The following is a 26142-nucleotide window of genomic DNA, read 5'->3' as shown; positions in this document are numbered from 1 at the left end:
TAACAGGAAAAGCATTCACAAATACTGAATGTTATATATGTATTTTGTGATTCATTCTATATACACAATTGCTTTTCTGCTGTACTGTACAGGTAAGTTGAGATGTTGAATGAGAAACAGTTTGGACATACAAGCATTAGCACTAAATAATTTATTTCAGCCCTGTGTATAAATTGCCTCTGCTTAAGCCTTTAAAATAAACGTTTATCTGAGACGTTTATACTGTATGTAACCCTGTTACTGTGAAAGCACAGTTATGTCATGTGTTTTCCCTGCGGCGTGCTTACTTTTATGATTTACCATCTGGAAGACCCTCGCTCCTGAGCTGCACCTCAACTCCTTCAGTAAATCAATCCTTCTCTTAAATCCCCCCGGATAGATGACAGCGTGAATCCCTGCCATGTGGCACGAGACATCTTGAGAGGCAGCATTTAATCTGTCTAATCCAGAGCAAGAGCTTTAATAGGCCCTGCTCCTGTTCAAAGAGGTGTTGCTGCGCTCTTCAGTGCATTCAGACGTTCTAATTATCCACCATCGTCCTGTCCGATCCCCAAGCTGACGCTGGGCTACTTTTCGTCCCTTGGAGAGACAGCTAGAAGAGAGAGTATAGGAAGAGGGTATTTATAGAGAAATGGGGCCTCACTTTACCTTTTTTGGAGAGAGAATCATCAAGGAACTGTGCTAGGTGTCCCAGTTTCTAGATTTGAGCTCTGCAGGCAGAACAACCAGAGATGCAGAGTCAACCCAGAGATGAGAGTACTGGCACTGCATGCTGTGGCACTCTTTTTTTAGGTTACAATGCTTTGCATGCCAAGGAATGACGGGGGACATTTTAAAGGCGGTTCCCCTGAAGTGGTGAGGTGCGGCTGGAGGATCTCAATTTGATAGAGGACTCAGACCGGACATTTTGACCTCTCCATTGGACACTTGTTGAATTACAACAAAATGAAGAAATTTCTTCAGAATAAGAAAGGGAGGTACTCCTTACGGCAGAACAAGTCGGGCCCTCGCAATCCACCAAAAGATATTTGTAAGTTGCATGGCTTCTGTACGATAAATGGACAGTTAACGCTATTCCAGCACATTTAAAATCATTTGGATCTGCATGCAGGTAAATGCTGTGAGGAATTTCATTGTAGCTATCTAGGCAGTGCATGGAACGGGTCAGATGACAATCTTGGGTCAATCTGCATTTTATATGTTCTGTTGTTGCTAGCGAGTACATGCTTGGCTTCGTCTCATGTTGCTGATGCTGCGTTCAGGCACATCTGTACTCAGATATCAGATGGTTTGGGAGCCTCTGTTGCTTTTCAATGAGGTCAATGATACTGGGAGGTCTAATGTGTCAGCTGAGACTCCACATTTAGAAGAGGCTAAGACTCTTTTTATGTGAGAATGTACTACTTTGTCTTTTCGTGATGGGCTGAAATAAAAAAATTATGTTAAAAATTAAAAATTGTGTCTGGGAGTAAGGGAATATAGTAAGTGAGGTACTAGTGAGGTGGTGCACTGTTCAGATCTGGGTGACCAGGACGACAAGGACAGCTTTGCTTTCGTGCAAAAAAAAAATGCTGGTTATTATGTAAATAAAAGGATTACTAATTGCTCATAATTCCAATGTTTAAAAGGGATTGAACAGAACATGTTATTTATTTATGGGGAAGAACACATTATTTCCCAGTATGCTTTAATTCTCCAAAAAGGAACCAAACAACATGAAGCAGGCCTACAAGATAGCCTAGTTATCAAGTTATCGTCTAAGAAAATATTAGTTTTTGACTCTTTTATTTCTGTAATAGGCCAGTTAACTTCCTTTGTTGTGACTGTGATTTTTAATGTCAAAGAGAAATTTCTCCCCAAAATAAAAATTCTGTCTCACAGACTCCCAATGTTTAGGTAATTGTTTTAAGAAATCTTTTAAATATTTCAATCAAAATGTTAAATGATGAATGAGTGTTGCAATGTATTTATTTTTTATTTCGTATTGTTAAATTTGTTATTTATGTCTTTTTAAAGTTTTTGTAAACGTAAATATCTTCAGTCCAACAAAAATTTTAACAGATGCCTGCTGCCATTACCAAACTAAAACATTAATGACAGCGTGTTAAACATGATAATTCGAGCTAACTGAACAGAAACGATCATCAAAAATGCTCGATTTAAGATGAAAAAACTACTGTCTTTGGTGGTGTGGATTACGATTTGGTTATGTATCTAAAAACATCTCACGTATGCCCACATCAGAAACTGGGGAACAAGGTTATTTTTCACGTAGTGTCAACTTTTGAAGGCATAGGATCTGCTAAATAAAACTTTGTTAGTTATACAACTAGCAGTTAACTATCGGCCAGAAACTCAAAATAAAGTAAACTGTTTGTCATCTCTATTTGTTCAGTTGCACAAGTGCATTACTATAAAGGGAGATGGAACAGTGAGATGGCTCATGTTATGAGTCAGGTTTGTGTTAAAGTATATGCATTTGCTAATGTTTGCCACTGTGTGTTAGTACACGCATTCACATGCATCTATAGATGTATACACTCTCAGTTTATCTTTACTATACACGCTTGGTTTCTCTGTCTGATGAGTTAGGTGTAGATGTCAGGCCACTTAATTCCTCCAGGGTAATCCTGTCAGTTCGTCCCTGGATCCATTAAGTGAGAACATACAGGTCGACCAGGTTCCTTGCGTTAAAGTTAACTTTTATAACAAAAATAATCGCGGTCCTAGATAGTGGGTGACCTTACATGTTAGGAATTAATTGGATCTTTCTAGTCATTGTCAAAAAGCTACGTGCTACGTAGCATTAGTAATGAGGTCAGGGGGATATTTCTGCCTCCACCTAAGCTAAAAAAAAACGTGTCACAATGTATTCTTACAGTAAAGGCGTCTATAAATGTTGTTAAATTAAATATTTGGAAGAATGTTTGTAACGAAACAGTTCTGCGGCACCATTAGCTACCATAGTAGGAACAACTTCTATGCTAGCCAATGGTGCCCCGGAATTGTTAGGTTTCCCTTATTCTTCAAAATATCTACTTTTGTGTTCAACAGAACAAAGAATTTACAAGTACATACAAGTTTGAAACAGCTTGAGTACTAGTAAATGACAACCGAATTTTCATTTTGGGCCGAACTATCCCTTTAGTTTAATAAATTCCTATTCCTCTTTAAATTGAATTCTTCATTAATTCTACATCTTGGTGTGTAGTCAGTTTAATTTCCAATTCATGATGGGAATAGATTCTGAAATTCTAATTTCATCTCAACCTTTAGTTGAACCAAAGTTTAGGCATGTCTGGATGTGAGATGACCATTTTCTGTGTACTTATGAGTATGTCTTGTTTTCAGCAGGTTGATCAAACACTTAAGCCCGGTTGGCCAGTTAAAACCACATGACACGAGTCTTTCTGTCTTTCTCACAGTCCTTCCAATGCCAGCATCCAACCAGTGCTGGCCAGAGGAGTTTGGCTTTCAGATAGGGGGGAATGGACCCAGCTACATCCTAACTGTGGAGGAGGGAAGCAGTGCTCACCTGTCTGGCCTGCAACCTGGAGACCAGGTCTTGGAGATCGAAGGCCAGAATGTTTCAAGCCTCAATGCTCAAGAGGTCGTTGCCCTGGCCCAGTTACAAAGAAACATCCCACCCAGCATAGGAGTAGTCTCTCGCATCCAACAGGTAAGAATTTCTTCAAATATATATTATCTCTGTTTCTGTCTGAGGGAATGACTGTTTCATTTTATTTACTGTCTGCAGATGGATGTCACTCCAGGCCCTGATGGACGCTTCGGATTCACCATAGTTGGAGACTGCCCCCTGCTGGTTGAGGATTGCTCCCCGTGCTCCCCAGCTGGTCGCAGTGGTCTCAGGGCTGGAGATTATGTCATGGAGGTGAATGGGATTCCTGTGAAGCACCATGAGATGGCAGCAGCTTTAATCAAGGCCTCTCAGGGCCGAACGCTGCGTCTGGGGGTGTTGTGTATGGGTCGACATAAACGCAGCAGCGGCAGCCTGGAGGAACCTCAGAAAGGCACGGATGGCATGCGTCAGGACCGCAAACACAAGGCCTTGGAGTTCAATAGAAGGGTGAGGTCATGTGTCATTCAGTAACCTGAAGTAAAGCTTTATTGCTCAGGGGTTGCTTTTTTAAATATCAGGAGATGTACCTGGTCACAATTTGTATTTTTTATATATACAATATCTCAAATGTAATCATAAATAAATGATATATTAAATAAATAAAAATAATTGTTGCATTCAGGAAAAATATAAAATTGAATATTGATAAAAATGTATAAAATCAATTTACTCTCTATTATTCATTGCTGTCTGGGAAAAACATTTAAGATATTGAACTAATTCTGTTGGTGACTTTAGTTTTTAAATTCATTTTTAGGACTTTGCCATACAGTATTGGGGAAGTAAACTTTGCCATTATTCATGTTTCAGGTTGAGGAGATTTTAAAAAAGGAGCCAGAGGTAAAGGAGAAGCTGTTTGCAGTATTGAAACAGTTCGCTGCTGAGAGGAAGGTGGATTGGCTTGCTTCTGTTCTCCCTGACATCTTGACAACCGAGGAGCAGCAACAGCTCATCACAAACATCAGGTAGCCATGGCAACTCCATCTGCCACCTTCAGTGCTCATTCATTTTTAACCTCTCTCTCTGACCCAGATGATTTTATCTACCATCTTTAGCCTTGCAGTTCAGTTTGAGGCCACCAGGGGGCATCGCAATTTCGTTTACATCCAAATATGTTAATAGTTCTAGACAATTTATCAGGTTTTAGATTTTGTTACTGTGGTTTAGAAAGTTCAGAAACTGGGGTAATTTTGGGGGGTAATTTTGGGGTCAATAATCCTCTTAACTAGCATGACCCAATGACCCAACTGATACTGTAGGTGTGACTCCATCTGGTTGTGTCATGCGGACTGATAATCTTCTAAACCTCTAATTTGTAATGCTGACACAATTAGCAGTGAAGTGTCTTAATGCCGATGGGTCAATAACATTAGACGGCATTGGACAGGAATTTCGGCATTGAGCTTCTGTTAACAAAAAGCATATGGCAACACTAGGTTATATTTGGTCATGCATTGGCCAACATCTACTAACAATGATTAATGATTCTGCATCATTTATTAAGGTCAGTTTATTTTAATTTTAACGTTCACTAATACATTTTTAAAATGAATTAATGCATCATGAACTAACATGACATTTTTTATTGACATCAACTAACAATACCAATTATGATTTGTTATTTTTTTTAAGTAATTTTATCAAATACAACCATATTGTGAAGTGTTACCGAGCATTGTCTTCTGTAGGCAACTGGTGTGGACATAGTATATGTTGTTGCAGTTATGATATTCTGTGAACCATCTCCATTGTTTTGCTTTAAAGTCCCAGTGAAATTAAAAATGACAATTCTTATTTTTTCATGAAATATTTCAGCGTTTATAGCAAAAATCTTATCCATGTGGGTCATTTTCTTTTTAAAATTCATGCAAACTCATAATCTTCTATTAAAATCTGAAAATGCAAAAACTTAAGTTTATATACTTTTGTCTAAGATGTACATGAAGAATAATTTTGAGAAGTGCCTAAAAAGTATACTGAAAGTAAGCTTTTTTATTTTTTATTTGAAGGTGTACTAATAGCACACTCATATTTAGGTAAATCGGATGAGAAACATTTGTGTTCATATTGAAATCTTCAATAATATTGACTTTTGATTGCCGACTTGGCAATCTAAGCACCGTTTGTGACAATTTTGAGATCCCCTGTGATCTAATTGAAACCTTTGTGAGATTTCTTTGTTGTTTTTCTACCTGGAGAAATATCGTGGACGCAATAGACTTTACCAAAAGTTCTTATTTGCTCTCTCTATTTAATATTTAGGAGAATATTAAATGATGATTTTTTCATTTGATTTGGGTTTGTCTTGTTCACATAACATACACCTGCATGTAAATAAATGTGCTGGCATTCTCTAAGTTTTCATTTATTTTCATCAATTATAGATTGTAAACAGTAATGTATTTGCTGGCCATATGACAAATTTCTGGCAAAGATACAATATCACTTTGAGCACACATACTGTTTAACAGTTGATATCCTGAAATGAAATAATACTTCTCCTGATCATTAGTCATACACTTCCCAGTAAATAATCTAATATCATTTATCTCATGTAAGCCTCATATTGATTGGCCTTGACTTAGTATATTAGACACTTCTTTATTTCCTCCACAACATTATCTCTCCTTCTCTCTCTCCTCCGGCGAATCTAGTGGATTTTCTGCTCATTATTCAGTGCTGATGTTCTGTAGGTCACTGAAGAGCGGCAGTGCTCCCTAGATAGTTAGCAGTCAAGAGTTTTTAGTGACTGAAAGGATGTTCAATTACATCCTTCTGGGTTAAAATGTTACCCTGTACTGTCTTCATAAAAAGCCACTTGTTTCATCCGCTTTCCGAGTCAAGATTAACAACAACAGAAAGATGGGTTGCTTTCGGTAAGTCCTTGGATCTTGTTCTAATGAAACGTTTATATCATTGAATCTGTCTCGGTTTCATTTTATTGATTGAGCATATTTGTTTGCTACTTATGTAAAAAAGCTTGGTGTGCACAGTGTTTGCACTCTTCTAGAAGTGCTTTTATATCAAATGTACTGTCTGAGCGTTTGAAAGATATACTGGAGATCACTGTGGCTTATTAATAACAGTATATTCTGTATAATTGCTGCTAGTTTGATTGTATAACTCTCCTGCTCCTCATAAAAACAGGTTTACTCACTGGAGTAACATCTGTTATAGATGTGTTCTTATGTAGATGCCAATCTTATTTGGTTAAAAAGCAGCAGGTACCATCTGTAAACCCATCAAAATGAATTACACATCGCAAAGCCACTGTTCATTTCATCCAGAATTTTCATAAAAGCTCAAGGTTGCTGTCGCTCTCAGTGATGTGATGTCAATAAAAGTTCACAATAGATCATGGTGGTACTTTGCTGCTTCAATAAGTTTTGTGGTGGCTTCTTAAGGTTCTTAATAGTTTACTTAATTCGTCTCTGCTGTCTGAAGCTTCAACTATTTTGCGGCTATTAATAAACTCAATTATGCCCCTCTCAGCATAATGATGTCAACCTTAGGCAAATCTGCACTGTAGAATTGTATAATGGCGTGTTTTAGTCGATACTGTCACTCAAGCAATGTAGAGAGAGAGATGTCATTGTGAAACTGTATATATTTTAAATCTTATTTTTAGTTCAACACTTACGATTGTAGAATCTGTGTGTGTTTTTGTGTGCTCTGTTGCGTCGAATCTGTGTGCTTTAACCGTTTACTTTGACTAGTACTGTAGGGTGTACAAAACTGAATTATGAAGTAATTTGATCGGTTGAGATGTAATGTATATTATGTTATATTTAAGGCTCTCATACGATTTATCGTGGTGATTTATTAAATGATTTATCACGGTTAATTGCATCCAGAATAATGGTTTTTGTTAAGCCTACATAATATATGTTTGTGTACTGTGCATATATTTATTTTGTATAAACACATACACATACATGAATATACTGTAGATTTAAGAAAAAATATGAAATATAAAATGTATATTTATATATCGTTTCAATTATTGGTAAATATAAATAAATAAATCTAGAATTATAATATACCATACTATATTAAATGATACTTTATTATATTATATTTAATACTTTTCAACAGGAGAGCTTATGCGCCACCTTCATTAAAAATAATATTTCATATTAAGTATTTCAATAATAGCTTTGGAAAAGAAAAGAAATTCCGTTCATTATGCATTCATTTGGCAGTCATAACCCATTAGCCTGATTAAAGCAGTAATGCAAAGATTTTGAAAGAATTTGTGCCATGTACCAGGACATGAATGTCCTTTTCATTACATCTACGCAATTTCAAATGCTAATGTCAGTACATCACCTTCGGAAAACAAAACAGGCGTCATTACGCAAGCGTTACACTTGTTGAGGTTGCTGAAGTTATATTTGCTCAGGCTTTTCATTCAGGCTTTTTCTAGCTACACTGGTGGGCGGCATAAAAGGCTTGTCCACATCATTTAATTATGACATACACAGTATTATTTTTATACTACATTTTAATATAAAGGCGATGGGATCACTCTTCAAAGTATATTTGTGTCCTGTCTGCCATTTCTGTTCAGTCATTGACGCTGAATAAAAACCTCAATACAAGTATAGTTCGATTAATGCATAAGTAATGCAAGTGGATGAATTTGTTGTTGTGTCTGAGACGTGATGTTCTTAGAGAAGAAGAACACGGACAGCAACAAAAAGAGGCTAGGGAAGGAGAAAGAGAGAGATAGAGACAGAGAGAGAGAGAGAGAGAGAGGCAGCAGTGAGATATACTCCCACACCTTTGCTATTGCTGGATTGTGCTATCTGTATCAGAGCTTCTGGAGTGGGAGTTTCAGATGAAGCCAGCGCAGAAGCTGTTACATGTTTGAGCTCCTCACGACTTCTGTGAATGTGATCACATTTAGTTCTGTTGGATTTTGAGCAAAGAGTCAAAGAGATCCTTTTTCTGGTTTTCTTCATTTCAACAAAGCCGACGGACCTGTTTGCTCTGAAGGTTCTTCTTTGGGTTCTGATGGAAACGGACTGATTTGAACTTACAGCTTTGAAAGAATCTCCTCATGGCTTCTCGTAGCTGATTTGAGCTCTTGTTTTCTGTTACCCTCCTGTGAACATGTTTGCCAGGATCTTCATTCCCAAGAAGCACCGGCAGCGTTTCGACGAGGCCGTGTCACAGAGTCTCCTGAACCGCATGTGTCGCAGCAAAAGCCTGTCCGAGCCCCAAAACAGGCTGCGTCGCAGCCGGAGTCAAGACCACCACGAGCGTCCACACGGCTCCAAGCGTGCCAGCTCTGTGCCAAGAGACACAGGCGATGACCCGGCCCAACCCGAGCGTTGCCTTAGAAAGAGCGCCACCATGGTTCCCAGCCACTACACCACCGGAGTCAACCAGAGGTATGTATCTTGCATCTCATGTATGATGATATTACACGTTGATATGTCTTACTCCTTGGTAAATGTATACAGTATATGATTTTAGTTGAATTGTGTGCTGGTCTAAAAGGGATCATTTTGTCCGTGAGCACTTGCTGGAGGAAGTGTACCCCGTCTCATCATGCGCACATAACATTGTGTGAGATGTGGGAGGTTTCATGTGTGGGTGGCGAGAGAAGCATCATTGAGTTTGTTTGTGTGCTTCATGCCATCCCTCAATGAGTCCACTTAGAAATGGTCATACAAACGCATGCAGACATATTGTGTACATTACAAGTGCGTTTTTTCATATGGTGATCCACCGGCTAAGTGTTTGGTGTGTATAATCACTACATACCAAATACATACATATAGATGTAAATAATTAAAATACCGTCTTAATATTAGAAATTAAACGGATATTACCTTTTTGATGTATATCTACATTATCCGAGATATTGGCATTATGTCCATACTTGACATTGACAGTTGTCAAATCTCGATATTCATTCCTTGTGATTTTTTTTAATATAAAATAGTAGGAAGTGTCAGGTTTAGCTTTTAGATTATTAAACACTATGAGAAGAGTAGATTTAATGTTTTATCACCATGTAGACCATGATCTTCATCTGATAAGCGTCTGCTCTTCAATAAATAATGCTTTCCTGGTACGGTCCTTATGTAATATCCAAACAGAGCTCTTCTCTCGATTTTTCACATGCTTTTTGTCGGTCCTCGTCTTTCTAATCTGCCTTCAATGTTTGTTTACAGGCCTAATGAAAATTGCACTGCGTCAAGAAGAACGTGTTTGAGCTGCGTGTAGTTATCTCTATTTACAGTACGATTTCAGTGTCGCCTTGAGGTGTTGCCACAGCAACCACTGAGGCTATAATCTATAATAAAATGTCATGCTCTCTGTGAGAAGCGGAGAAACGACCTCCTTTAAAACAGCTTTATTTCATGCTTCGATATGGTTGGACATTTTTTACCTGTTGTAGGACATATTTTTGTATACATTTTGGATATATGGCATTTGAAATAAGGGGGAGATTCAGAAAACTAATAAAATTTGTGTTTGTGGAAAATATCGAAATAACAATTTTAACCTACAAACTAAAGTTTTGGTGTATCACATGTTTTACAGAGGAATACTGTAGTCTGTAGCTCAGATTGAGCAGTTTGTTGTGCGGAGTTGTGGTGTTTTTGTTTTAAGCAGACATTTCTGGTAAACAAATGACACTGGGATCATAATCTATCACGGGGGTGCTACCCTTTTATAAAGTACACCCTTCTACCTAAAGAGTACATATGTCGTGCCACTCGGCGGTCTCCTATCTCTTTGAATGGTTGAAGTCAGATATTTCTAAAATTGCTGGCAAAATCACAATTAAATAGCAAATTTCCTAAAGCGGTCATATTGAGTTGCACTCCTCCCCATTCATTGTAAAGGCACGGGTGGATCTTCTTATTAATATATATTATGTTTGTTATAGTATAGTTCAAAAGCACACATTGATATCAAATTGGTATCACTGGTACTTAATCTGTATCTAAATGGTACATAGAACTTTTTAAATTGTACTAACTCGGTGACAGCTTGAATACATTTTAGATCAAATTTTCTGATAATGTCAAGCAAGAATTTTGCTTTGTTTAATCTATAAACAGAATTTTTGTCTGAATTTCATTATTTAGCTTTTTCAGTTCAGGGAAAAATAGATAATACGTCTAAACAATGTGTCATATAATTATATAAGATATCAAATTAAATAATATTTTATCTTCAGTGTCACCATATTCTTTTTACATTTTGACTATGAAATTGACAGTTTGACAAATTGACAAAATAGACAACTATTTTTAATGGAATATTGCATCTAAATGATATGTAAATGATATCTCTTCTCTCCATGATGTCTCAGCCTGGGGACGGGAGTATACTGACTGTCCAATGGCCAGGATTCGACAGTGCTCATTCCAGAAGCCGTTTAACACTTTCAACATAAACTACACAACCATTATGTGGCTCAAACTGAACTTATGGTAGACCCTGTAACAAATCAATTACTTACGAGTAGTTTTAAGTAAATGTTATACATTTACTATACAATCATATGTTATATAATTAATATAAATACTGAAAAAAAAAGTGGCACACCAGAGGTCCAAAAATATGGTGGTGCCGACTTTTGTCTCTATTTGGATTTACTCTCTTGGTAGAGCACCCCTTTGAGATTGATGTACATGTTTTTGTCCTCTTTTATAAAATTAATATACAATAAAATTGTTATATACATTAATACTAAAATAAATTGAAAATAAATTGTTATATAACTAGCCACTTCCCAGCCATACTAGCCCCATCCGATGAAACCGTCTATAAGCATTAACCATCTATAAGCATCTAAGAGTTACAAGGAACACACTTCTGGTTTGATGGCAAAGAAGGGACACTTGAGGTACTGAGAGGGCTGTGGGGTGAGAGCATTTAAGCTGGGCCAATAAGCAAGTACCAACATGCCCAACCCCACTCTGATCACCTTGTAAACCTCAGAGCAGCCCCTTGGGAATTTACCTCATCTGTCACAGTTGTGGCAATGAGTTTGACCATCACAATCGACAGTATATGAAATGTGAATATTTAACACCCATACAGTTAGTAACTCTTCTCTCCTTTTCTCTCTGAATAACTTTCCTGCAGAACCATCCGTGTGTACAGGGGTAAGAAGAGTTTTGGGTTTACTCTGAGAGGCCACGCCCCTGTGTGGATCGACTCTGTAATAGCAGGTGTGTGCAATGTGTTATGATGATGTGTAGCTTTAAACACTTGCTACTGTATCTTACATTATTGATCATAGTAGAAGAGCTCTGAACCTCAGAGCTGTGAATCTGAGTCTTTGGATGTTTTTCTCTTTTGACTCGCTAAATAAAATCAGCCATGTATACAGATCTAGAATTTTTGTATTTGACCTAAAACAACTTTTAAAAATGCCTTTCTAACTACCTTGCAGTCTTTTAATGATTTATGACACAGGGATCGTGCATAATCTATAGAAGCTATAATAGCAATGTACTTTCTTGTATTGTATTTTCTTTGTTATACATCAATTTTATACGTCAAGGTTATACGTCAATTTGTGTGGATGACACCCACAGCCGAGTAAAGAAAGGGGAAGAGTGGATTTATATAGGATATAATAAAAAGGAAGATTGCAAGCGCAGCTGGGATTAGTGATTGGTTGGGGAGTTGAGTGTTTTTAGATCATTGTGAAGAAGGAAGGAGGTGGTTGTTGTATTAATGAGGCAAGCACTGGGTTGGCTTGTGTTGAAGTCTGGATGATTGTGTTTTCTGAGCTGAAGAGAGGGGGATGAGTGTGTGAGCATCTGTATGACGACGATCGCCCACTTCAGGCCTGTGCTGGGGCTGGTTAACACTGACTCAGCCACCCGTGTCGGGATGCTTATGAAAACAAAGTGGGAGACCAGGATCGTGATATTAGAAAACAGATTAGACTCCTTTAAGCGTTTAAGTGTTTATTTTGCCAGCAGCTACGCAGCGCAGCGGGATTACATATAAGCAACAGGACTTGTAGATTGGCTTTGTGTATAATTGATGCTCTTAGCATTTTCTACATGGGCATTTATTGGATTCTTTAATAAAGTCCACGAGCCACACCTGTTCTAATGTGATGAATCACAGCATGGAAAACCATTTCAGCAGTCGTGGCCTAATGGTTCGAGACTCGGACTTGTAACCCAAACGTTGCTGGTTCGAGCCTCAGTACCAGCAGGGTTTATAGGCGGGGGAGTGAATGTTCAGCGCTCTCCTCCTCCTTCAATACCACGGACGAGGTGAGACCGATCCCCCCAACTGCTCCCCGGGCATCGCAGCAATGGCTGCTCACTGCTCTGTGTGTGTGTGCACTTGGATGGTTTATAGTAGAGCCCAAATTCCGAGAATGGAACAACATACTTTGCGTCACTTCACATTTGAAAGTCAGAACATCTTTGCTTAAATCACACTCTCAGTTGTGCTGTTTCTCCACTTTTGCTGTTAATTTCAGTCATTTGTCTTCTACAGAAACATAGATCTGTCATGTTATGTTAATTCCGGGCGAAAATGTATTGGATTTTTATTTAGGGAAACTAACTCTGTTGTCTTTATTTATATAAAACATTACAAAACATACACAAACAGTTAATACTCGGTTGACTTCATGTATATCATTTCAAAATCAAACAAAGTAAGCAAGTTAAAATAATACTATTCACTGTATGTACAGTATACACACACACACACACCATATATATAGTAAATATTTTCTATACTTTATATATTGTCTATATAAAGACACATATACTTTGCTAATATCACTTCAAATATAATTACAATCCATTTTATTCAGTATAAATAAATGTAACTGTATTATTTACTGTGTCTATCTGAGGGTTCACTCCAGTGCCAAACCATGTTTTCCCCATTGCAGGAAGTCCAGCTGAGGCTTGTGGCTTGAAACCAGGAGACCGCATATTGTTCCTCAATGGACTAGACATGAGGTGTGGTAGCTTTTGTGTGATGCTTTGACTGTTACACAACCTAAAGTGTTATTACAACAGCTACTGTAGTAACAATATTTATTGCATTTCCAGATCTCAAATGTCATTGTATATATAAGAACATAAATCGTAACAAACAATTGGAATCAAATGTAAATCAGTTGTCTCTCAGCAGTGCTCAAAAGCACATCCATGTATTAGACACTGTAAGTGCTCTACTTTATACTGCCCTCTGGGGTCTGAGGAGGTTGTGAAATTATACTGCCTGTGACAGTCGATATATACAGTATTATTTCATTTCATTTAGCGAATGCCACCAGGCTGTGGAAATAATCACTATGTTTTTTTCTTCAATTTTTACAACATTACTGCTCCTGTCGATTTGATGTACAGGAACTGTTCCCATGACAAGGTGGTGTCCATGCTGCAGGGCAGTGGTGCCATGCCCTCTCTCGTGGTGGAGGAGGGTCCGGTAGATTATCCTCTGTCAGATTCAGAGCCAGAGGACACGCCCACAGTTCCTCGCTCACGGTCTCCGGCCCTCACCTCACTGCAGTGGGTTGCTGAGATCCTGCCCCCCAGCATACGGGTCCGTGGCCGTACCTTCAGCCAACAACTTGAACACCTCCTCACCCTACCAGAAAGATACACCATCTGCAAAGCACTGGAGACCTTCTTCCAGCACAGGTCACACGAAACTAATTATTAGTTGTATTTGGGTTGTGATCAACTTGTCATATTTTGTTACTCTATGTTGTGTAATTTCAGTTTACCCACAGCGGTAGATCATTTTCTTTAATTAGGCTGTTTTTTGATTGAATGCTTAAATTGGAGGATGTCATTTTAATTTTGTAGTTGTGGCTTAGTGACCAATAAACATTTGACAATGTATGTATATATATATATATATATACAAAGAGTTTGGTTCCAAAATGAGGTAACTCAAAATGTTCAAAAAACATGTTTTTATGTATCATGTTATCATGTTTTTATTGTGGTTTATTGGGTTTAACAAGCTGTATTTTTTTGCTATTATGGTTTAAATCAAAACAAACCAACTGCAGTGTGATAAAAATAAAAATATGGAGTTATCTCATTTTGGAACCAAACTCATCATAGATATATAAACATATAAATATATATATATATATATATATATATATATATAAATGGCAAATGTGTTATCCAATTAAAGGCAAAGGAGCCAATTAACACTCATAGGCAAACTAGACCAGTAACTATCCTTCCATATTATTACAAATGTCACAGCACACTGTTACGGCAGCAGGGTATTTTTTGCAGTTTGGCAGTAGCGAGGCAAATGTGAAAAGCATTCAAAAATAGCTTCAGCCTCGAGCTTAAATAGACGCTGATAAACAATGAGAAACAATCTGTGGGCTTTTCCAGATTTAATAAATGCGACTTCTCGCTCAGGGAGCGGCTCAATTATTTCTAAAATGCTTTTTTTCTCTCTTGCATGTAAACAGGAATGTGGACACACTCATCGTGGATGTGTTTCCAGTGCTGGACACACCTGCCAAGCAGCTGATCTGGCAGTTCATTTACCAGCTGCTGACCTATGAGGAACAGGAACACTGCAAGAACAAAATCGCCCGCTTCTTGGGCTTTAAAAGCGCAGGTTAGCAATGACATCACAGCATCACCTATCTGTAGAGGTTTTCTGTCTTGAATGCATTGTGAGTTTGTGTTTGTATCCATGCAGAGCCAGAACTTGCTCCAGATACACACAAACGCAGTAGCTCCATGCGAGTGTCGGGTTCTTCTCACAAAAACACTGGTAGGGAGAGAAGCTCGGATGATTGCATCATCGGCACGCACCTCGGAATGGGTATGTCATTCTCTTGCTGTCACAATGTATTAATAATAAACAGGATCCAAAGTTAACTTTTTGCTAAAGTGGCCAATGGTGGAGTAGAGGAATTCTAATTGACAATCTTAAATCTGTACTTAATGGAACACCCTCTGTCTCTGTGTCTAGTTAAGGACAACACATTTTGTGTTAATAAACGTTGTGTCTCCTTTTAATACCTTTAACACAAAACCAACACAATGTGACTTATAATGTGTCCCATAACATAAAAATGGGTAATTATTGAATCTTTTTTGAGAGTAGTGCCCTTATTTTTATTTAAGGAATATAAAGTATAAAACTTGAACTTGAAATTGACGAAGATTGGAACAGTTAATCATAACTTAGTATTAGTTTTATGTGAAACTGACGCGTTATTAGTTTTTGTTTAGGTTTAAGGCAAAAAATAAAATAAAAATCATGAAATATGGAGACATTAGGTTTCAGATTGACAGCAGCGAAATGTTTATTAAGTTAGATATTTCCTTCCTTCTTTAATTTAACAAAAGTGGCCAGTTATTCCGATACATGTATACCTAATTCCAGAAATGACCTATTTTCACTTCCGTTCTTTCTCTAAAGTGTTAATTTTGGACCCTGGATGGTTAAGATTATATAGAACAGATACTGTATAGACTGCTAAGTTTAAATAAAACACAATCTATAACAGATAGCAATGATAATTGATTCAATGTTAAATCAACTATTTATGCTATTTGGAAAGCCATCATTTCATTGTAAGATTTCTTCAGCTAGCCATACCATTCTGTCATCTATGTAAGGTAGACAAGTAGTCTAAACTGCTCTAGGTCATGGTTATGATTCACCAAACATTTATCAGGCGAAGCTATAAACTGCTTGCAAGCGCTGTACGCCTCTCAGCCGCCCACCGCCCAGATCCGCTGCTAAAGCTGCTTGTCCTCAGGCTCTTTATGCTGTAGCTCCTGAAGGGCAAGCAGCTTTTCTCCATGCACATGCTGTGTTTCTGGATGGCACTCTCTTTGTGTCTCAGGAACATTTACTGATCCTGCCACTCCGGAGGAAAGACAGTGTGGGGATGGTACTTCCTTCCCAGAATCCCCAGATCTCAGCCACGTGGGTACCTTTTACAAATCATCCAAATTCATTCCCATCACTGCTGTTATTAAATCATGCTTCATCTCATCTATCCACGGCATGACCTGTAGATGTCAGGAGTGTACACGGAGCTTGGGAACATGTACGTCGGGAAGAGCAACAACAGTCTCCAGAGTCACTCATCGCCCAGGGCTGTCGGCATGGGCCTTGCAGAAAATAATACATACACTCAGTCTTTCACACACGGTAACGCAGGTATTCTGAGATTTCTCTGCTTATCTTCATAATAATCACCTGGTGCCTATAGAAAAAAACAGGGAACATTATTACGATACACTACGTGGTCAAATGTATGTGGACACTACCTTAAAATAAACAGGTTTGTCAGCTACATCCATTGCAAAAAAGTGCATAAAATCGAGTCATACCATTAACATTTTTATACAAAGGGACCTTTTTGTTCTAGCATGACAAATCCACGAACACAAAAAGAGATCCATAAAAAAATGTTCAAGTACAAGTCTAGACATGAACCCCTCTGACCGCTTTAGAGATGAATCAGAACTGTGAATGTGAGACTGATCCCATCACTCAACATCAGTGCCGGATCTCACTGATGCTCCTCAATAAATGCATCTTTAATGCCATGTTCCAACATAATTTTTCACAAAAAAATAATCAATTGAATAAAGAATAAACAACATATGGGTGGAAATGAAATGATGAAAATGTACAAGTGGGCTGATCTGGTGTCTACAAACCTTTGGGGATGTAGTGTACTTCATTGCAAATAAGCCAAACTAATGTGTAAAAGCTATGCAAATACGCTTGCTTATGTACTGTAGATGCGAACTAAGATTAAGATAAGAAGTTGCCTAGAATGTATTAAGTCTTTATCTTAAAGTTTCTAAAACATTTAGACGATATTATAATAATATATATTCCTGTACACAATGTCTATCATGACTTTTCCTTCTCACAGGGAACCGTAAGTCAGGTCTCTCTCTATCGTGGACTGAATCCTTTCCTGACCCTCAGTTTGAGCCTTACCAGCAGACTATTCCTTCTCCGGGGAGTGTGGAGTCTAATCCTTACGTTACTTTGGACAGCCCCCCTGCCTCTCCTCTGCCTTCTGACGAGACCCCCAGCCCTCTGCCCCACCGCAGAAAACTCTTCACCTTCTCACGGCCGCCTCGCAGCAGAGACACCGACAAGTTCCTGGACGCTCTGAGCGAGCAGCTGGGCCACCGTGTCAATATCGTGGACGATTTCAAAGGAGAGAACGACTATGAGGAGGTTTGTGACATGACACACAGAGAGTTGAAAAAGATTGAATGTTGGCCTGATCACACCAAGTCTAATGAAACCGATGTCCACAAATGGTCTTGGGTGTGACAATTCAGTGTCAATTTGAATTTTATGAAAAAGCTGAACTAAAGCACATTGTCAACTAAACAGACATAAGTTTCACTCACCGCATATGCGGTTCATGTCCGGCATCTTTTAGAGCTGTGACGGCTCCATATATCAGTTTCCATATAGCGTTATATCCACCGTTTATATAACATTCATCACCCAAATGCAGTGAACAAACAAACACCTGAACTTAACAAACACATGCTCTCTCTCTCTCTCCTGCACACAAGTGAAAGTGATGTCTGCGCATGCTCTTTCTCCTGCTCCCATGCTGCTGTGTGGGCGTGCCTCATGCTTTTCCGGGAGAAATGTCCAGGGGACTAATTTTTTACAAAACAGTTTTATATTGTCAAAAAAAACTTTTGGAAACCTGTATGATCGTTGGGTGTATTGAACACATAAATACTATGTAATACGCCCAACTCGTTTTTGATAAGTTGACCATGTTAACTCATTCGCCGCCAACCTCTCTAAAAAAAAGTTGCCAGCCTACGCCAGCGTTTTTTAACCCAACTTTAATGGCTTACAGTAAATTTACTGTAGAGAATATATGGACAAACAATATGTCAAATGAAAGAACAATTTCAGCTTTCAAACAAAAGAAACCGTATTCTTCTATCTTCATTCGTTTGTTTTTTATCACTCCGTAGATGTGGGTAGGTTTCTTAAAAAAAGCATAAATTTGATTAAACAGCTGAGATAATTAACATTTTGTCAAAGATTCCGCCCAGATAACACTCAGAACAAATCATTAAAAACATATACGTTCTAGGTTCTGGGATTCTGTACTTTTTCCCAAAGGTGTGTAATAGCGCCACCTGCTGCAATACAGTACTAACACTGATTGCCATAAAAACTCGTCTTTGGCGGGGAACCGTTTTTTTTAAATGACGAGATAACTCGTCAATGGCGGTGAAAGAGTTAAGCATGAGAAGACAGCACGTTTAACATTGTAAAGAAGGCATGACACATCGTTGCAGCACCCCTTTAATACAATCTCCATATGCAGGCTTTGTGCACCACCAGACCTATATATCCTTGAATCTTCATTCAGTACAAACTTGCATTTCCAAAGATATATTCTCATGTGAGAGCACCAGTGTTGGGTAAGTTACTCTGAAAAAGTAATTAACTACTAGTTACTCATTACATATTCAATAGTGTAATTAGATTACTGTCCAAATTACTCTGTCCAAAAAGTATTTAGTTACTCATTACTAATTACTTTCTATATCCTACATCGACCTAGATTAGTGATTCAAGGATAGACATGAAACGGCTTATTTAATTCATTCAAATAAATAATATTAACTGACCAAAGTATTACATATGTGAGCTCAGATTTTAAAGTAAGACTTTGAATTTTGATGTCAATTACATTATTGCACACGCATATATTTCACAAAGTATTTAGTTTAATTACATCAAAAGTAACTGTATTTAAATTACAGAAAACATACGAGTAATCCCTTACTTTACTTTTCAAGGGAAAAGTAATTAAATAACAGTAACTAATTACTTAGTAACTAGTTACACCCAACACTGGAGAGCACACAGCAGGATCGTCAAATTAAAGCTATTTTGAAGCAAGCTGAAACACAATAAACCCTTTTATATGGGCCTAAACTACACAAGACCTCTCATTAATCTAGCTGTGCCCTTAACTATACATAGATTCTGAATTGAGCTGTAATGCACATCATTTATTTGTTTACTTTCATGTAACTTGAATGACAAAAAGACTTTTCGATGTTGGTGAGTAGTGATGTGGTGCAAGTGCAACCAGGAAAGTGTTTTCGGCTAAATCTGATGGTTTATATAATTACCTGTTGTGGAAATCCCTTTTGATGAACAAATACATAAATGAGGTCCATTGTTTGTGTCCTATCACCAGATGAGTTTTCAGGATGAACAAGAAGTTAACATGCTCCCTCATGAACTGAGCAGTGCCAGCAGTGAAGATCACAGCAGTGATGACTCCACCTCAGTCTCCTACTCATCAGGCTCCGACCACATCCCCCCTCCCCCACAGAGTCCTCCGCCCCCGCCGCCTCCCCTCCAGTTCACAGACCCTCCCTCGCCCCTTCCCATCACCCCTGAACACCTCCCCCAGCCTCCCCCTGCCTTCCAGCACCACCCCATTATACCGCCGCCCCCTCCACCACCCCGCCACTTCCTCACTAACCGTCCCTATCTGCACAAAGTTCTGCCCATCAGTGACCAACTCAGGACCCAGCACACCCATCCGCGACGCTCCTCCCCCCAGCCTAGCGCTCAGCCGGTTCTCCAGCTGCACCAACCTAAAGCCCACCCCATCCTGCAGTCCTCCCCGCATACGTCTCCTCAGCCTCCGCATGCAAAAACACAGCACACTCACATGCGACATCACACCCCATCCTTATACCAGTGCCAGCAGACCTCTGTCACCAGAACGCCCCCCAGCCAGCCCAAACAACAGATCCACCATTCCAAACCTTCCCAGCAAATATATGAAGGTACGCTTTTAAGCAAGGTACCCCCACCACCTCCACCTCCTCTTCCCCCACCATGTGATCCTCCACCCTTACCAAAACCCAGCCCGAAAGCCTCTGACAACAACCACATGAGCGTGAAGAGATTACGGTGGGAGCAGGTGGAGAACTCTGAAGGAACTATCTGGGGACAGGTGAGTTGGTGATGCGTAACAAACAGGTGTTAGTGCAGGTGTAAGCATAGGTCATGTGATCCATCCATGTCTGTTTGCTAGCTGGGAGACGATCCTGATTATCATAAACTGAGCGACATGGTGAAGTACCTGGATCTGGATCTGTACTTCGGCACGCAGAGGAATTCCAGTAGGTTCTTTCTATATTCTTCATGGTTGTGTAAAATATTGATTGTGCGTCAGGGTTGCCAGATCGGCACACAAAACCCCCACAATTGCCGGTCAAAACTAGTGCAATGACCCAGACCAAATACCAAAACAAAATATGCCGCTTCTATACCTAATATACATATACAGTATTATAGTTATTGTTTTGCATTACACACAATGTTGTATTTAAATCAATGTATAGTTGTAATCATGAATAGTTTTAAAAATGCTTTTTTAATACGACACATAATATTCATGTAACAAAAAATCCCAATATAAACGGATTAAGTAAGATGACTGAAAATTAAAAAAAAGTTGTTGCAAAATGTGTTGAATTAACTTATTTAAATTAGGTAAATTAGACAAGTAGCAAAACTTTTTTTAAAGTGGTTTATTTTTCAGAAATAACTTGACTCCATTGCACATCAAGATTTAGCGCCAATAAACAACATTTTTCCAAAACTTTTTTACAAAAAGATTACCTGCAGCAAGTTTAAAAGTAGCCCAGTCCCGCTTGAAATCCATGGACTTGGCAACCCTGATGTATGTGTCATCATCCCTTACCATTAAAGCACTATATATGTAGTGTTGTCTTCATCCTTTACAGTGTGTGGCGTCCTTTTATCATTTTGATGGTGAAATTATATTCAATCACCTTGTCTGTTTTTGGATTTTCAGCTCATCTCTAATGGAGACCTTTGTGTATCTCAGACTCCATCATTCCCATCCAGTTATTGGCTTCTCACTGTTCATTTTCATGACAATTTACTTTCTCCACTACCGGTAGCAGAAGAGCACATCCTTACATTTTCATTAAATGTTTCAGTCTCTCTTCCAGAAACGGCGTTCCTGCCCGAGAACTTTAAAAAGAAAGACGTGGTAGAGATTCTCTCCCATAAAAAGGCCTACAATGCCTGTGAGTATGAGCGAGGTTACTCATCTAGATTGATTCAGGTTTTGTCAAGTTACGTAGATATGTAGGAGAAGGATATGGGGGTGTTTTTGAAGCAACTGTGTGGGAATTTTCTCGACGAGAATCCACCTTTTACCATGTTTGGATATTCTGTTCAGCTATCCTCATTGCACATCTGAAGCTGTCGCCGACGGAGCTGCGAGAAATTCTCATGACCATGAGAACGGAGCGGCTGGAACCCTCGCACATCAAACAACTGCTGGTGTACGCCCCCGACGATGAGGAGGTCAAAAAGTTTCAGAATTACAAACAAGACCCAGCCAAACTCAGTGAGCCCGACCAGTTCGTCTTACAGGTACTCCTGAGATTTCGAAGGGAAAACATATTTTTCAGTGTTTCTTTGTAAATATTAATAGATTCTTGTGGATGTGGTGTACAGATGCTGCTTGTGCCGGAGTATAAGACCAGACTCAGAAGTCTTCTTTTTAAGACCACAGTGCAGGAGAAAACGGAAGAAATGAGAGCTGCTTATGAGTGCATCTACAAAGCCTCTTTAGAGCTCAAAAACAGCAAGAGCTTGGCCAAGATTTTGGAGGTAAACAACCTGCTTCATTAAACTAAAACATAACCCCGCATATATTCGATTTATTAAAAATCACAGAAATATTGTTTCATTTCAACACTATTACAAAAAGGTGCTACAGTTCTTCACAGTGATGTCATTGGATAACCATTTTTGGAACCATACTCAAATCTTCTTACTGTAAAAGAATCATTTCTTTCTTATTTTATATCATTGAAATAACCCTTTTCCACTTTAAAGAGTCTTTTTGGAAACTGAAAGGTTCTTCAGATGTTAAGGTTCTTAATGGAACCATTATTGATTCTTCTAAGGCATCATGAAGCACTTTACCTCCGTATTCCAAAATTGTTTACAATAACAGAAATGACTTGCTGTGTGTTATTTTTTCCAGTTTGTTTTAGCTATGGGAAATTATCTGAATAATGGTCAGCCCAGGACAAATAAAACAACAGGGTTCAAAATAAACTTTCTTACTGAGGTATGTTTACAACAAATGCAGACAGTTGCTTTTATCAGTAGCACTTTTCAATAAGGTGGAATAGTTAATATTAGTAAATGCATTAGCTAAAACAAACTAACAATTAGCAATTTAGATTTTCAGCATTAATCTTTGGGACAGTTCAACTAAAAATTTAAATTCTGTCATGAATGACTCACTCTCAAAGTGGAAGAATGTTAGCAACTGACATTTCTGGGGCACCATTGACTACCACAGTATGAAATACTATTGTATAATTTTTATGTTCTGTCTAACACAAAATTAGATATTTTGAAGAATTTCGGAAAACAAACAGTTCCGGGAAACTTTTGACTTCCAATTAAACATGTTTTCCTATGGTAGTCATGGTGCATCAGATATGTCAGAAATGTACACAGGTTTGAAACAACTTGAGGTTGAGTAATTCATAACAGAATTAATTTTCATTTATCCCTTTAATGTTAGTTAATGTCAATACAAATATTCATTTTAGTTAATGGTGCATTATCTAATGTTAACAGTTACAACGTCTGATTTTAAGCGTGTATTAAACGGTAAATGCTAAAAATCATGAAGTAAAAAAAGTGTATGAAAATGACCCTCTCCCCCAGCTAAACACAACAAAAACAGTTGATGGAAAGTCAACCTTTCTGCACATTCTTGCCAAATCACTATGCCAACATTTCCCAGAACTCCTCAGCTTCGCCAGTGACCTCATAACAGTCCCACTTGCTGCCAAAGGTAGGCTATCGGTGCAGCTGTCTCTTTACATAATTACACTAATAATAATAAGTGGTGTCACTTAAATAGTGGTCATGATTTATGTAAACACATTATTACTGTACACACAGTCAATCAGAGGACCATTACTGCTGATCTCGGTGACCTTCACTCTACAATCCAGGAAATAAGAACAGCCTGCGTGAAAATCCCAGCTACTGCAGAGGATCATTTCGCAGCAGCTATGAGTGTATCCACCAATCCATCAATGCTTCATATGTTTATATATCTATATTTAATATATGTTCTTGTTGGCTGACATTTTCGTGAAATAATCGGATAGTGACAAAAGAAATGGTTTAAAATCATTTAGTTAAATAATTTACAAACATATACTCTTGGGAAAATTTTCCCAAAAACAAATGTTCTGTCATCATTTATTCACCCTTGTGTTGTTTAAAACATGTATTTGACTCTTTCTGTTGTGGAACACAAAAGATATTTTGAGAAATGTCCCAGTGGTTTTGTGTCCATACAATGGAAGTCAATGGGGGCCAGAGTTGATTGGTTACCAACATTCTTAAAAATATCTTTTGTGTTCTGCAGGCTAACAGGTTTGGAATTACATAAATGATGAAAGAATTGTTGTTTTGTGAACCACCCCTTTAATAGCAATACCAATACACTTTTATCTTAGTTCATTGTTTATACACTAAGTAAACTTTTAAACTAACGCAATACATTTTTACAACTTAAATGTGATTAACTAATCTTAGTCATATAAATAAGAAGTTCCTCGTACATTTCAACTATAGACCATTTCACAAGATGTAAACACTGGTTCAAAAGTACTTAAGGTTTCAGTTTTTATTGTTTTATTTTTACTCTTACATATAAAATCTTAGATATTTGTTTACCATTTTAATTTGTTTATAACACTCTGTTAACTGTATTTTGTTTAAATGTTTGTGTAGTGTTAAAAACTGAAACTTGTAGCTGTGTTTTGTACCTTGACCCTCATATAAGAGCTTTCTAGAGAACTGTCACCCATCCGTGCAGTCACTAGACTCCCTGCAGCAAAGAGCTATGGACGAGTTTAATAAAGTGGCTTCTTATTTCGGAGAAGACAGCAAGGTCACAACCACCGAAGCCTTCTTCGGCATCTTCGCTGAATTTATCTCCAAATTCGAGGTGAGTTGCAAAACTCTCACTATATGAGAATCGGACCATATTATTACACAATCTACCCTCGTTTCAACAGCTAAACAAAGTGAGTTTTCTGTGTTTGTTTAACAGAGAGCACTCAATGAAATACAAGGAACAGAAAACCCTAGAAGCCCCCGGATAGCGTCACCGCTAGCATGGTGAAAGCAGGTTTAACAGTGTCTGCTCTCGCTGTTTCCCTGAATCCCCGTGTGCCATAACAGAGAACTTGATGGTGTGGAAGGAAACGGACCTTATACATCTGACAGATGGATTAGGAGATATCTTTAGAATAAAGAATCTATACATATTTATATTAAGTCTATTAGCACAGCTTAATTATTATAGAATTCTGTTTTGAGAATATAATAAAGCAGATTAGATATGGTATTTTTGATGGTATATTTTGGTATTATTGTTCAGAACTCCAGGAATGGTTTATTAGCCATCACAAGTAAACATTGGTCAGGGGAACGCTATCACGGCACAACCAATGTGAATGAATGTTTAACCCTCTCATTCTGATGCCAAATTTATTTTAACAGTATTTTAACAACAAACTAACAAAAAACTACACAGTATGTTTTCATTTCACAGTTATGAGAGTAATTCTTACTTGGGAATATAATTGAAGAAACAAAGCTACTTTTTCTCATCCCAAAGTCAGTAGTGGTAATGGTTACACCTCGCATGAGTATTATGAGGTAGGTTTAACATGAATTTTTCAACTATGAATCATCTTGTTATGGGGAGTGTAAGTTATAACATTTCACATTGTTAAATGTCTTAAGGACACTCTCTGTTTAATATGATTCCAGGTATGTAGCTTTATTTGACTTCTTAGGTCTACTCATGTTAACATGCTGCATCTCAAAACTCGTAACGAATGCATGACTTTCCTTTGCCTGTCTCTGTTTCTAAACAACATTTCTGTATTTTTCTAGCTCCGTGTTGAAACCTTCATGATTTATCAAAGACATCTATTATGAGAACTTACAATGTGCATGTAGCAGAGCATTTCTATTTATGTAACGTATTACTGAACTGTTTCAATGTTTATGTATCAATATTTGTTATATTAAAGTACCATTTTATCAAATTAGTTGATATTTAGTATTCGTGTATACCTGACGGGCCCTAATGTTTTCCTGAGCAGTCCTATATCGGCTTCAGTATGGATGGGCCACATATTGCTGCATTTTAATGAGATGTCCACTTTGTTTGCCTGAATAAACAAGCTTTTGCTGACATTCATCTTATTGTGATTTTTTTCTACTCTAGATAATTGAGGAATATGAGTGACAATTTTTTTTTTTTAATAAATTCAATCCATACAAGATGTTGCACGCCTGAGTAATGCCCAGAAAGAGATAGTTCACCCCAAACCTAAATTCTTTCATCCTTCCTCATGATACAT

General features: G+C 38.0%; 1 protein-coding gene across 6 annotated transcripts; it reads left to right on the top strand.

The window, feature by feature from the left end:
• The first annotated feature begins 657 nt into the window (after window positions 1-657).
• grid2ipb (glutamate receptor, ionotropic, delta 2 (Grid2) interacting protein, b) lies at window positions 658-25973 on the top strand. 6 transcript variants are annotated; one of them, XM_056771250.1, is made up of 23 exons: window positions 664-1030; window positions 3426-3679; window positions 3758-4087; window positions 4451-4605; window positions 8767-9036; window positions 11756-11841; window positions 13542-13611; window positions 14005-14298; window positions 15099-15250; window positions 15335-15460; window positions 16494-16576; window positions 16669-16804; window positions 17541-17854; window positions 19869-20639; window positions 20721-20808; window positions 21655-21744; window positions 21900-22096; window positions 22181-22336; window positions 22716-22802; window positions 23414-23543; window positions 23654-23772; window positions 24549-24713; window positions 24819-25973. In XM_056771250.1, exons 1-23 carry the CDS (start codon window positions 946-948, stop codon window positions 24888-24890), a joined length of 4230 nt encoding a protein of 1409 aa, XP_056627228.1. In that variant the 5' UTR covers window positions 664-945; the 3' UTR covers window positions 24891-25973. The 6 variants fall into 6 exon arrangements, 5 of the variants coding, with proteins under 5 accessions (XP_056627231.1, XP_056627228.1, XP_056627229.1 ...); XM_056771251.1 differs by having other exon boundaries at window positions 665-1030; window positions 16669-16813; window positions 21667-21744; XM_056771249.1 differs by having other exon boundaries at window positions 665-1030; window positions 16669-16813.
• Window positions 25974-26142: the final 169 nt, after the last annotated feature.

The sequence above is a fragment of the Triplophysa dalaica genome, chromosome 17 (genome assembly GCF_015846415.1).
Source record: "Triplophysa dalaica isolate WHDGS20190420 chromosome 17, ASM1584641v1, whole genome shotgun sequence".
NCBI lineage: Eukaryota > Metazoa > Chordata > Actinopteri > Cypriniformes > Nemacheilidae > Triplophysa > Triplophysa dalaica.
The sequence above is the reverse complement of the archived record's forward strand: the minus strand, read 5'-3'. Positions and strand labels throughout refer to the sequence as shown.

Excerpts from the sequence above, each read along its gene's own strand:
- grid2ipb (XM_056771249.1), top strand. The coding sequence starts at position 946 with ATGAAGAAATTTCTTCAGAATAAGAAAGGGAGGTACTCCTTACGGCAG. Across the intron at positions 14,299-15,098 it reads GAGACCTTCTTCCAGCACAG|GAATGTGGACACACTCATCG; the intron begins GTCACACGAAAC and ends GCATGTAAACAG. Across the intron at positions 15,461-16,493 it reads CGGCACGCACCTCGGAATGG|GAACATTTACTGATCCTGCC; the intron begins GTATGTCATTCT and ends TTTGTGTCTCAG.